Source organism: Branchiostoma floridae, chromosome 12, assembly GCF_000003815.2.
Source record: "Branchiostoma floridae strain S238N-H82 chromosome 12, Bfl_VNyyK, whole genome shotgun sequence".
In the NCBI taxonomy this organism is placed as follows: Eukaryota; Metazoa; Chordata; class Leptocardii; order Amphioxiformes; family Branchiostomatidae; genus Branchiostoma; species Branchiostoma floridae.
In genome coordinates, this window is record NC_049990.1 from 22,050,394 (window position 1) to 22,061,711 (window position 11,318).

The window sequence follows — 11,318 nt, forward strand, 5'->3', positions numbered from 1 at the left end:
CCATTTATTGACTGAACACAAGTTTTTTTCATCTCCATCAGCTTGCCATGTGGGCTGGGCAGAGTTCTTTCCATGGCAGCGGGTCAAACACAGCAGTACTGGAGCTGGAGCAAGGGGACCGAGTCTGGCTGGCTATCGGGAGACCTGACCTATATGCCATACACAGTAACAGTAACCGCTATGTCAGTTTCACAGGGGTTCTATTGTACTCTACTTAAGTGGTGTGTCACAGACTCCTACAACTAGCCTGAGGGCAATGTTCTGTTGTACTCTACCTAAATTCTGCCTAAAGGCAATATTCCATCAGTTATGAAGTAAGGAATGAATTCTGTTTCCGCCAAGTTCATTTTCAGAATCAACAGAATATTTCAAGTATTAAACTTGAGAAACCCTAGTGACATAAAGAAATAAATCTACTGCAGAAAATGTTGTGTCTTTTATTGGGTGTTGATATGATACTTTTCCATTTTGCATTTGGTTACACAATCATTACAGCCTTCCTATTACTACAATGTTGCTTCCTTTTCATCAACTTTCAAGTCTTTCCAGTATGTCGTCTCGGAGATTGTCATATGCATGGTAACACATGCACAGAAATACTACAGAGGATCCTTACAATGCGCATGTTGCACATAAATTGATTATCATAACAAAAACTAATTCAGTAGAAGCTCCAAAGTCTGACTTTGATACAATAAAGATAATCTTTTGAAATACAAACATGCATTTTTAGATTCACAGTTCATCTTTTGTAGTGTGTCCTTCTGGTCGCACAAGTCGCCCCAGAAACAAGACAGAGTTGGAGTCATTGTCCCTGATGAGGAACAGGAAGGGATGGTCCGCGAAGAACATCTCCCCGCCCAGGGACCGTTTCATCATGTTCACCGCCGTCGCTGCCGCGGCCTCGCTGCCCTCCTCGTTGACCTCCACAAACGCCTTGTGTATGACGTGGCTGACGTGAAGGTCACGCGATCCCGTGATCCCGGACAGGTCGGCGTCCGCCATACTGAACAGGTCCGTCATCCCCATCTCTGCCAGCTTCTCATTCAAGGAGAAATCCTGGACAAGTTTGAACTTAGGGATTTGCACCATTGTGGATTCCTCGCTCATGGACTTCCGCCAGCGACGGAGTAAGTCTGGCGTTAAAGACGTCTCGACGACGCTCAAATCGTCCATCTTTTCCGGCAACACCACCACCATGCTCAGGTGTTTGCCTCTGTAAGGCATCTCCAGGATTTGGCAGTTGAGGTCCTCGTCGTAGGTGAGTTTGAACCGGCCCTGCTGATGCATCATGGGTACTTCCACCTTCTCGTCACGGCTGACGTGGAAGGTACCGAGTCTCGTACGCGACTCCTCAAACTTACTTTCCCAGCTGCCCTTGAAGTAGATGGCGTTGACCAGCACTAACATGGTGCTAGGGCTCACAGTTCCTTCAAGAAATAAAAATAAAGGCTGTCAGTTTATTTGTTTATTTGTCTCAATTATTATCTCAATTAGTGAGTACATTGTAAATACTGTACTTCACTAGTCTTTCTAAAGTCAGTACAATGGACAAACAACATAATTGACAGAGACAACTTGTAAAATACATCTTAGCAAGTGCCATTCTAACTATGAATGAGTGGATGAACCAACTGACAAAGAAATAAATGAAAAGCAATGAATGAATGATTAAATGATTGAATGAAAAAGAAAAAAAATGAATTTAAAAAATGAATGAAAAAGAAAAAAATGAATGAATGAATGAATCAACTCCCTCTTCATACCTGGTGCTAAAAGATCTTGTATTTTGTTCTCTGTCTGTTCCTCCACCCAGCTGTTGATAGTTTGCCGTGCTCCCTCTGTGTTTCCATGGAAGTCCACAGGAGCCAACTGTGCCCTGTAATGTCTGGATGTTTCATCTAGAAATTTTTGCACAAACTCAAAAGAGTTCTGACCAAAGAGCCGGTTGGCGGTCTTGAGTATGTAGGGCCTGTCGGAGTGATGCAGCTGGGTCAGAAGGTCGTGGAACAGCATGTGAAGGTCGGAGGCGTCCATCTTGTGGAAGCGAAGCACTCGACTCATCTGTGAAAGGCACAGCGCTGAAGTCACAGTAATCTAATTGACCATAATTACATCAAAGCCAATAACTGGGTGATGTTGGGCGATAGAAGCTGTCACCTTATAATATTCTTTAATGAAAGAGAAAAGACATTGAATATTGGAGGTTAATTATGAATAAGGACTAAGATGGGCCAAACTTGTAGAACAGAAATGTTATCATGTAAGGTGTCATCAGCATACAACAGCTGGTGTGTTACACAAAATGGCAGTTATACTGGCTGTACTAGAATGATACAGACACACCCCAGTAACTTTTTTCTGCAGATTCCTGGCCACAATTCTAATGCTCAAAACAGCTTCTACTCCCCCCCCCTCATTTGAAATGATGATGTCTCAGTCTTAAAGTTTCGTGGCATCAAAAGTTAACAAACTGATAGTTGTACCAAGATCTACCATCTGTTGCCAAATAAGTACAACAGCACAGAATGAAACTGGCTGCTTACTGTATCAAATACCCTGAGATCTCTGCATACCTAATTGCTCTCTGGAGGCCAGGCTACTAAAGGAACAAGAGGTGGGGAAGACCAAAAGTCACTTACATGGACAACCTACGAAAGAGCTACGAAGGGCCATGGAGGACCATGGCCAAGTGCTGTGGAAAAGGTTATCGGGATTGGTTCGAGTGCGAGCGTAAACTAAGTAAATAAGTAAGTCACCTGTTGTGCTGTATCGTTCCTTGCCCCCAGGTAAGTCATGGCCAGACAGGTGGAGATACTGAAGGGTGAGAAAAAGATGTTCTCGGGATGATCCTTGTGGAGCGCCTTGTACAGCTCCAGGGCAAACTCACTGTTGATGTCAGCCAATGGGGTGGACTCTTGTGATGTAGAGCTCCTCATGGTTGTCATGGCAACCAAGAGGCCAAAGAGGCAGCAACTGTGTCCCAGCATGGTTCAGTGTCCCTGAGGATCAAACTATTACAGAAGACATGTGAAAACTTTTAAAAACATTAAAAGCTGCAACATGTTCCTGGCATTGTATAATGCATTGACAGTTGTTGTTCATGGTTTTAACTGTGCCAGAAATGAAGGGCCCTAACTCGCAGACAGTTTTCGGTCCTTTTTTTGTTAAAAAAAACTATGTAATACTTATATTAACTATTAAGCAGAATCATTTGGTTTCCTCTCATGTATTAATATTTTTCCATTTTATGTTCATGTTCATGATCATGGTGCTGCCACTGCTTGTCACCATGTCCTTGATTGTTTGTTTACGTCTCAAGGGCCTTCAACTTTGACATATTACCCACAACACATCAAACCGTGTATGCACGATTGAAACCAAGAACCGGCTTATACAGGCTTTTCATTTGACGTCACCTGCACCATGTTGGATTACAATCTTTAAACAACACAAAGATGCTACTGCTTAATTCAATTACCCGCCAACATGGTCATCGGAGGATTCAAATTATAATTAGTATGACGTCAATGAATAGCTTGCATAAATTCATAATTGCCTTTTCCAAATTCAATGCAGACTTACAGAGCTCTGGTTACAGCTGAACTATCATACCATGTGGCTATCATCCTTGCCCATGTGCATGTGTCACAGAGTGCAAACATAGGACATTTTCCTACAAGTAAATTGGTGTGAAAGCAAAGATAGAAACTTCATCTTCACTCCACCCAATGGTCAATATCTTTACATAATTACATACCTGATTGAGTCACCTGTTCCCAATAGCAATTCGGTTCCCAAGATAGTTATGCTTTTAAAAAGGTGCTTTGACTGTAGTGTTTATCGTGTCACAAGAACAAATGTTTGGGAGTAAGTGACAAGTCTACATGTTGAAGTTTAATGTACACGTGGCAAACCGGCATAGGCTGTGTCATATTATACACGTGGCAGTAACACACAGTTTCATATTCCGTCGCACTTTGTGCAGTCACTATTTTTCCTTAAACACTAAATTATGTGGTATCCCACCTCCACCCTAAGACCGGCTTAATGTTAACTATGATGACGCTTCAAGTCCACGTGCACTAGAAAAGTTTTCGTACTTGTATCCTTACTACAGCCGCATGAGATTTTAGTACTGTTTTACGAATTCTGTAAAGCATTCGACATTACGGTGTCGTAGAATGTTTCCTCTGACCTTAAAGATTTCTATGGGACAGAAACGCCCCTCAAAAGAGCCAATAGCACGACTAAAACCGTGAGAAACTCACCTGCGCACCAACAAACTTCCGGGTCCCACCACTTCCGGGTTCCGCCAGGTGAGCCCGCGTGAAAGCGAGGCTCCGACCTCTGACCTTTCACCGCCCCGCCCTGAGTCAGCCGACATTTTGTTTCCGTGTGTTGTCTGAGATTTTCTTCCCAACACCAAAAAATGGTCTAAAAACGTCTTTTTTCGTCTTCCCGTTCGCAGAACAAGCCGGATTTCCGTCCCCAAGACTGTCGAGAAGTGCCTTAAAGACTGAAACGGGTTGTAATTTGTGCGGCGTTTGTGTGAAATTTCATTGTTTGCTTTGGTTTTTTTTTTGTGTGTGAGGCGCTTGAAGTTTTTGTTGATCCTGAGACTGGGTGAAGATATGACCATGGGCGACGATGCAGAACACTCTACAGTCGTCTCACTACCACTGCATGTCGTACTGTATCCAGTATTAGACGAGGTACGTCATTTATATACATTTTGTACACGGATATCTACAATATTTCCCTTCTCCATGCACGTCACATACATACTGTAATTAAGGGCGTTTTCCATCTTCGCGTGACACACTAAAAATAAACATCCAAAATTTGTTTGTCAGCAACAAGATATCCCTGTTGTACCGCAGCCAAAATACACGATATTTATAGGTCTAGGTTTCTAACCAACAGTCCATAGTGAAAGTGAAGATGTAATAAATATTATCAGTGTTAAAGTAGTGTACTTAATTCGTACTTGATAATTGTATAATTAAATATAGTTGTTAGGGGAGTAATGTAATTTGTATTTCTCACTTTTTCACCTGTCATCTCAAGTAATATGTAATAATTATCACTTAAGTAGCCTTTGCTTGCAGAAATTATGGAGAAGATATATTCATAGCACTAAAAGGGAACCGCATTTTACATTGTATCCATTCCACAGTTGCTAACAGAAGTTGGTAAATGATCTATGGATGAACAAACATGTAGATTTGTTTTTGGATTGTGGCAAGTTTGATATAGTGTAACCTATATGTGTGTGTACCTAGTTTTTGTGCAGAATAAAACCTTATTTTGTCCCAGTAACATAATAATCTAATATTTGCAATGAAGTCACATGATGTCTTGAATGGTTTTGAACGGTCTGCCTAAATACCACAAACGACCACAAACGACTCGGAAATACCACAAACGACTCTAAAATGCAGTGTATATGGGTCAAAGACCTTGTGTGGCGCTCTGGAGACATTGTTTACACATTTATGAATTTAAAAAACGCAACAAGTCCTGCGTATTCACCAGTTATTTCAAGTTAGTCCGCCGGTTTCAAGATCGAAGCGATTCTCGGCCGCCATGTTGGATCGCCCGTGCTAGGAGTCTACATGGGGAAGTTCTCGATACCTTCCACGGCACCATAGACGACAGGACGATAAAACTATGGACGCTGTTGGTTCATAGATTGTAGCATGGCACTATTCTATCATTGTCAACTAATAAAACTTGTATACTAAGTGTTTTTCATCCTCAAATGCAAGCACGCATTCATTGACAGCGCAGAATCGCTTCGATCTTGAAACCGGCGGACTAACTTGAAATAACTGGTGAATACGCAGGACTTGCTGCGTTTTTTAAATTCATAAATGTATAAACAATGTCTCCAGAGCACCACACAAGGTCTTTGACCCATATACACTGCATACTAGAGTCGTTTGTGGTATTTAGGCACACCCGTTTTGAACCCTATTGTTTTCTTATATGGAAAATGCAGAGGTAGATTTTATCTGTGTCCAGTTCGTATGACTCTTATATTATGTGTATTGTTACAATTGCTACATTGCTGTTTGCAACAATTGCTACATTGCTGTTTCAGTGTTTGCAACAATTGCTACATTGCTGTTTGCAACAATTGCTACATTGCTGTTTCAGTGTTTGCAACAATTGCTACATTGCTGTTTGCAACAATTGCTACATTGCTGTTTGCATTGGCCATATTACTGCTTAGTTAACAATGTAGTATCTTGTAGGTTTTTCTATCCAAGAAGGGGGTAGACATTGGAATATCCGGATATTCTAGTATCTATATATAGTAGTAGAGTAATACATAGGTGCTGAAAGTTGTCTTTCTTTTATACATATACATGAAAAATAAACAAATCGACACAATTGGTATTTCCTTGACTAAAATAGAGTATTACAGCAGAGAAGCAAAAAATCACAGCATTATTTCTTGATATAGCTTAGCTTGAAGTTGTACTAAAAGTTATTGACATCATTCTTAGTAAATGACCAACATTGTCCTCAAATTACCTTCAAAATATTGCAAGTAATGTGGCTAGTACTAGTAGTAGTACTTGTAGACCAATTTCCATTGACGTCATTGCTTTCTTTGTTATGTGACAAAATGAGACCAAGGCTTAAAGGGAAAAGAAATTCAATATTCATACATCATATTTAATATCATGATGAAGGAAAGGATTTTCAGTGTTTACTGAAATGATCTGTTATAAAGCAATAGAAATTCAATAATGACTATATGATACAGTTGAGGTATCACTAACCATGTTTTTGTTGCTCATAATCATAATCATAGTTCAACAAACATCCAACGTCAAGACCAACTTTTGTACCTCACTTCAGTAATTTCATGTTTTTTTTTGTAAAACTTGAGTGAAATTTGACTATAGTATTGATGTAGGCAATGGCAAGGAAAATCCGAAATGTTGAGAAAATATACCATATGTGCTTGTTGAATCCCTGATATAACAAACGTGACAATAGCTTGCATTTATTTACAGAGGTACAGTCCAAAGGCCCATGCCCTAGATTACCAAGTAGATAGGTGATTTTTTTGAAGGACCAATGACTAGGGGACACAGACTTTGTTCAACTACTGATGCCTGAATCGAAGCATTTGTGGGTTTATTCATTTGGAAATATTGGCAAATGAGATCTTTTTATTTTCAAATTAGAAAAAAAAGTGGTGAATCCAAGACCCAAGAATTAGATTGTTGTGGCATGGATGTTATTGTTACGTAATGACTAGTGCCATTGACAGGTCACTGGTGAAGCATTTCATTGTTGTTTATTTGTTGTTGTTGTTGTCTTTCAGGTGCAGAAAAAGGATGCAGCCGCAGCACAGACACTCAGGGCAGCGTTTAACAAGGTAAGGATGAACTGGGAATATTCTTACTTTTGTATGTTTTTCAAACTCATAGTCTCAATAACTCAAAGTCAAAGGGTTTCACTTTGTGTAGGTGATCTTCATGCAAACAGTAATTTAGGTTTAGAATGTAGATTATTTGTTCAAGTGAGCCAAAAATGTTAGATATGCCATGAACTTTCATATTGTATACAAAATATGGCAACATTCTTTTCATTGATGGTTCCTTGCAGTCCTAAAATGTAAAAAAAGTTTTCAAAGGGTATGTGTCATATTTTACCTGCCGCAAAATTAAATTCCTGTGAACTTAAATGCATTTACAGTACATAAGTTTGCAGGATCCAGCTAAGCAGCCTTCTATTTGCACTGCAAACTGCAGACTGCAGGCAAAAGAACAACTGCTACTAAGGCATGCTAGATACCAAAAGTTGTCATAAAAGCAGTTCGAATGCTGGATACCAAATTTTTACCAGTCATGACTTTAATAGCATACTCACTGTAATGTAGGGTGCAGGTATAACATTTGTGTATGTGCTGGTATTCAGTTTTGAAGATTAACGGACCTGCTAATGTTCTGTGAACTTAACATGGTTGAACAGAATTGTGCTATGAAGCCAATGTTCTATGGTTTTACATTGTTGGAATTGACCTTTAACCATACCTGAAAGGCATTCGGCTCACTGGTATCTAGGCATGTTAGACTGCTTTCTACACCCACAGCCAGTGCTAAATTAGACGTGTGAACTCTAGTCCGTTAGGCGTGGCGTTCAGATTCAAAGCCATTACAGTAAAGGTCCTTATCAATGGGTTTTGGTGGGATAAGCCTTTTGATGTAGGTAATATAAACATTGGCTGTATTTGGCTTACCTTTGAAGCTACTAGAGGGTTCTATACTTCAGGGTGGTTATTTTGGCTGGTGCATATAAATAGACCACAAATAAAATTGCTAGCCTGAAACACAGTCATAGTAGTATAACTATAAGCTACTCCCTTTCTGGTCTATGCACTCGCTAGTCAGGTTTAAACTTGGCCGACAATACATGTACATGTATCTAAGTTACTTTTTTACAAACACTTTTATTTATTTTCGATTGCTTTCTTCACATACTGTATTTTGTTTCTGTATATTCCAGGCTGAGCGAGAGAACCCAGGTTTGACCCAGGAAGTGATTATGGGAGTTCTACGGGGTCAGGGGTCAGATGTCAACCTAGTAGAAAGCCTACTAAGGATGTCTGCTGATGATTGTGAAGGTAATACTTACATGTCAAATCCCAGATGCACCATTATGAAAAATCTTAAAAGTATAACCCCTTTGTCTTCTCTTTACATATTGTATTACTCTTGTATTGCAATCTCTTCAGCTCGAAATAAGTATCTATGTTAATATCAATCTATTTAATCTATATAGCTAGTTTAATCACTCGTGAGCATAACTAACCAGCTTTGCAGGCAATGTATGCGGCAGCAGCTGGTTATATTGCACTGGTTATATTGCACAGACTAGATGCCGTAGGTGTTGTGTAAACCTATCTAATAAAGACATCCCTTAATTCTCTTATTTTGCCCATTCTTTGGATTAGAAAAAACTCCTGACTTCTGCATTAAACATTAGTTTTTATATTTTCTAGAGTAGGATGCTAAAGTTAATTTTTCTGCAAATGCAGTTTAGGAAGTTATTACTAATACCACATCTGTTGTTTTGTGCTTAGTATATTAGTATTAGAAGTGTGGTCATTTGCTGCATTGGTTGAAAACCGTTTAATTGCTGCATAGATGAATGAAACATTACTTTCTGTGCAATTTTAATCAAAACTTTCCCAAGGCATAGTCAGAGGTTTTAATTACTTGACTTCTGCCAAGAACAAACTTTCATAAGTGAAAATCTGTTTAACTCTTACGTAAGAAATCAAGATCAAAATGGAAAGAGAATTAGAAAAAAACCTAGTGTCTGAGTGGATTTTTTTTTCAGCTTTGAATACATAACATAGCTATAATAACTAACACATTAAGTGCCTTGGTACAGCATGGAAGCAGTGTTTGCAAATAGGGTGTGGCTGGTTTACTTTGTTCTTTGTGCTTGTTTTATTTTTAGGTAATCAATGAATGTGGTGAAACGTATGATGTAATCTGTGTAATATATACAGTATAGTTTATCAAAGATTGCTACAGCCAGACACTGGTATGCTGTGATGTTAAAGTATTACAGTAGCTAATAAGTAATATCATTAGAATAGCTACTGTTGTATGACATTGTATGACATTGTGTACTTGGGGTCGGTACCGGTACAGAAAATTCATGTACAGGTACGTTCCAGGTTTAGAAAACCAGGTCAGGGTTCTAGTCAGGATGTCATTTTAGCGTAGTGGGAATGTCATGGTAGCGAAGCGACCAATCAGGAGATTGAAGAGATTTTGACAATGTCAAGTTAAAAGTTGGCACTCTATTAACATCACATGTAATTTGAAGGATTTTTGGTCAGTTTTGAATGGCATATCATCATTTTTCATTGTTCAGACATTGATTAGACATTGCTGAACAAGAAAATGATAGCAAAGCACCACTTGACTTGTTAAAAATTAGCGTAGTGGCCCTTATTTTAGCGTAGTGGTCACAAATTTTTTGCGTAGTGGCCCACTACGCTAAAATGCACTAGCTAGAACCCTGCAGGTCCAAGTCCGGACCTGAACTGGCCTTTTAAAAATCCTATCTTCATGTAAACAACACTAATTCCTCTGTTAAGTTAGACCAAGTTTGACTGTAGAAACTCTCCTCTACTTTGCTCGTTATTTTCTTGGGCCTGACCGTGAACGACTGTCGGTATAATCTGTTCAATTTCTAATTGGTACAACATCCGGTCCTTGATTTTTTTTTCGGGTCCAATTTTTCTGAACCGGTCCAACAAAAACAGTTTTGCAAAATGTCTACTGTAGAAAGTTGGATTTTGGCTAACTTGGTGACTTTGTGCTTTTTTTCAGAGTATTCACTGCATCGTCCAGAGAGGGAGTTTGTTCGTCTCAACGACAGGGCGCGGACGCTGAAACAGATTCTCAGTAAAATCCCCGACGAAATCAACGACAGGTCCAAGTTCCTACAAACAATAAAGTAAGAATCTTCAATGGTTCCTATTTCATACTGTTGGCTGCAAGAGTACAGTACATTTCATGTATTGAAAACATAAGGATATACGATCAAGGACATTGGCTTCAAACAAGCAATGACATCCATATGAACTTTATTTTCTATAATTTATTCATGAGCTGATGATTGATTGGTCTGGGAAATATGTTCATATATTTATATATATCATTTGTTCATGTTTTGTTGTGTTTTATGTACTTTGTCCTGTAGGATAAATCGGTATTATTACATAGAACTGGGCAATAACAACAATAGGATTTGTATCTTTGTACTAGTATTAGCATTGTTGTTACTTTGTTTCAGTTTCCAGTTTCTTTTTCACTAAATCTCCATTCAAATTAATTTTCCCAGGGACATTGCCAGTGCGATTAAGGAACTTCTGGACGCCGTGAATGAAGTCTTTAAAAGTCAACAGAGCCTGCACATACAGGGGCATAAAAAGGTAAGGGAGGCCTCATTATATACATGTGTGTAGGAAGACTATTCAAGGGGAGATTCATTGTGTTCACAGTTTTTGTTGATGAACAGCCATGACCCATGTGTATTTGTGCTTCTAATGTTCTATTCTTGATTCTTTGAACCTTTCTATCTTTAAGAAGAAGTCATGAGTTGTTCTTAACAATGTCCTGGCCTATATGCTCTAGTCTTTATGTCTGCTAGCAAATAGCAGTAGGCAACCACAGTAGATTAAGTAATGAATGGCCCTCTTTTCCCAATGTGTTTGCCAGAGAAGTCATCAAATTGAACAAAATTAAGCACAAGTACACCAAATTTGGTCAGAA

General features: G+C 39.1%; 3 protein-coding genes across 3 annotated transcripts in view; 2 read left to right on the forward strand and 1 right to left on the reverse strand.

Annotated features, from left to right (window-relative positions):
- The window catches only part of LOC118427478 (complement C1q tumor necrosis factor-related protein 4-like), a 4,215-nt gene extending 3,946 nt beyond the window's left edge, over positions 1–269 (forward strand). The window contains exon 6 of the mRNA XM_035837299.1: positions 42–269. Within this exon, the coding sequence (XP_035693192.1) occupies positions 42–218 (177 nt within the window). The 3' untranslated portion in view covers positions 219–269. The remainder of the gene's footprint in view (positions 1–41) is intronic.
- A 151-nt stretch (positions 270–420) lies between these two features.
- Positions 421–4,411, reverse strand: LOC118427475 (leukocyte elastase inhibitor-like). The gene is made up of 4 exons (XM_035837295.1): positions 4,272–4,411; positions 2,760–3,014; positions 1,767–2,064; positions 421–1,430 (listed from the first exon to the last, which is right to left on the reverse strand). The coding sequence occupies exons 2-4, from the start codon at positions 2,988–2,990 to the stop codon at positions 736–738; spliced, it is 1,224 nt and encodes a 407-aa protein (XP_035693188.1). The 5' UTR covers positions 2,991–3,014; positions 4,272–4,411; the 3' UTR covers positions 421–735.
- The window catches only part of LOC118427477 (programmed cell death protein 10-A-like), a gene marked incomplete in the record, with an annotated part of 12,580 nt that continues 5,640 nt past the window's right edge, over positions 4,379–11,318 (forward strand). The window contains 5 exon segments of the mRNA XM_035837297.1: positions 4,379–4,715; positions 7,346–7,399; positions 8,530–8,647; positions 10,374–10,500; positions 10,888–10,978. Coding sequence (XP_035693190.1) covers positions 4,635–4,715; positions 7,346–7,399; positions 8,530–8,647; positions 10,374–10,500; positions 10,888–10,978 — 471 coding nt within the window.

What these genes read in the sequence shown, in the direction of transcription:
- LOC118427475 (XM_035837295.1), bottom strand. Translation starts at nt 2,990, where the DNA reads ATGCTGGGACACAGTTGCTGCCTCTTTGGCCTCTTGGTTGCCATGACA. An exon ending in GGAACGATACAGCACAACAG is followed by an intron (nt 2,065 to 2,759) that starts GTGACTTACTTA and finishes TGCCTTTCACAG; the next exon opens with ATGAGTCGAGTGCTTCGCTT. An exon ending in ACAAGATCTTTTAGCACCAG is followed by an intron (nt 1,431 to 1,766) that starts GTATGAAGAGGG and finishes TATTTCTTGAAG; the next exon opens with GAACTGTGAGCCCTAGCACC.